General features: G+C 59.5%; 1 protein-coding gene across 1 annotated transcript; it reads left to right on the top strand.

Annotated features, from left to right (window-relative positions):
* Positions 1-13: 13 nt before the first annotated feature.
* Positions 14-496, top strand: LOC117798708 (DNA-directed RNA polymerase III subunit RPC7-like; the record flags this gene model as incomplete). The annotated part of the gene is made up of 1 exon (XM_034651180.1): positions 14-496. A coding segment is annotated over one exon (483 nt), but the record flags the coding sequence as incomplete, so codon positions are not given.
* Between the last annotated feature and the right edge of the window lie 5 nt (positions 497-501).

The raw sequence follows: 501 nt of genomic DNA, 5'->3' as shown, positions 1-501 counted from the left end.
CGGAAGAGGCGGGAGAGGACGAGGCCGGGGCGGCCACATGACCTTCAGCGTTGAGGCCGTGGGCATTGGAAGGGGGGAAGCCTTGCCCCCCCCCACTCTGCAGCCCTCACCCCTCTTCCCTCCCTTGGAATATAAGCCGGTCCCACTGCAGGCTGGAGAGGAGATCGAGTACATGCTGGCCCTCAAGCAGGAATTCAGGGGCGCCATGAAGAGCCTGCCCTATTTCATCAAACCATCCGCCCCCAAGAAAGATATTGAACGCTATTCCGACAAGTATCAGATGCCGGGCCCAGCTGAAAACGCCATTGAGTGGAGCCCAGATTGGAGGCAGCTCCCTCCGGAGCTAAAGATCCGGGTGCAGAAGACGCGAAAAGAAAGGCGGACGGTGCCGGCCCCCAAGCGCCAGGCCAAGGTGTCTGCAGACAAGGAGGAAGCCATCAAGAAGCTGGAGACTCTGGAAAAGAAGGAGGAAGAGGTGACATCTGAAGAGGAGGAGGAGGA

The sequence above is a fragment of the Ailuropoda melanoleuca genome, unplaced genomic scaffold (genome assembly GCF_002007445.2).
Source record: "Ailuropoda melanoleuca isolate Jingjing unplaced genomic scaffold, ASM200744v2 unplaced-scaffold33106, whole genome shotgun sequence".
Lineage (NCBI taxonomy): Eukaryota > Metazoa > Chordata > Mammalia > Carnivora > Ursidae > Ailuropoda > Ailuropoda melanoleuca.
The sequence above is the reverse complement of the archived record's forward strand: the minus strand, read 5'-3'. Positions and strand labels throughout refer to the sequence as shown.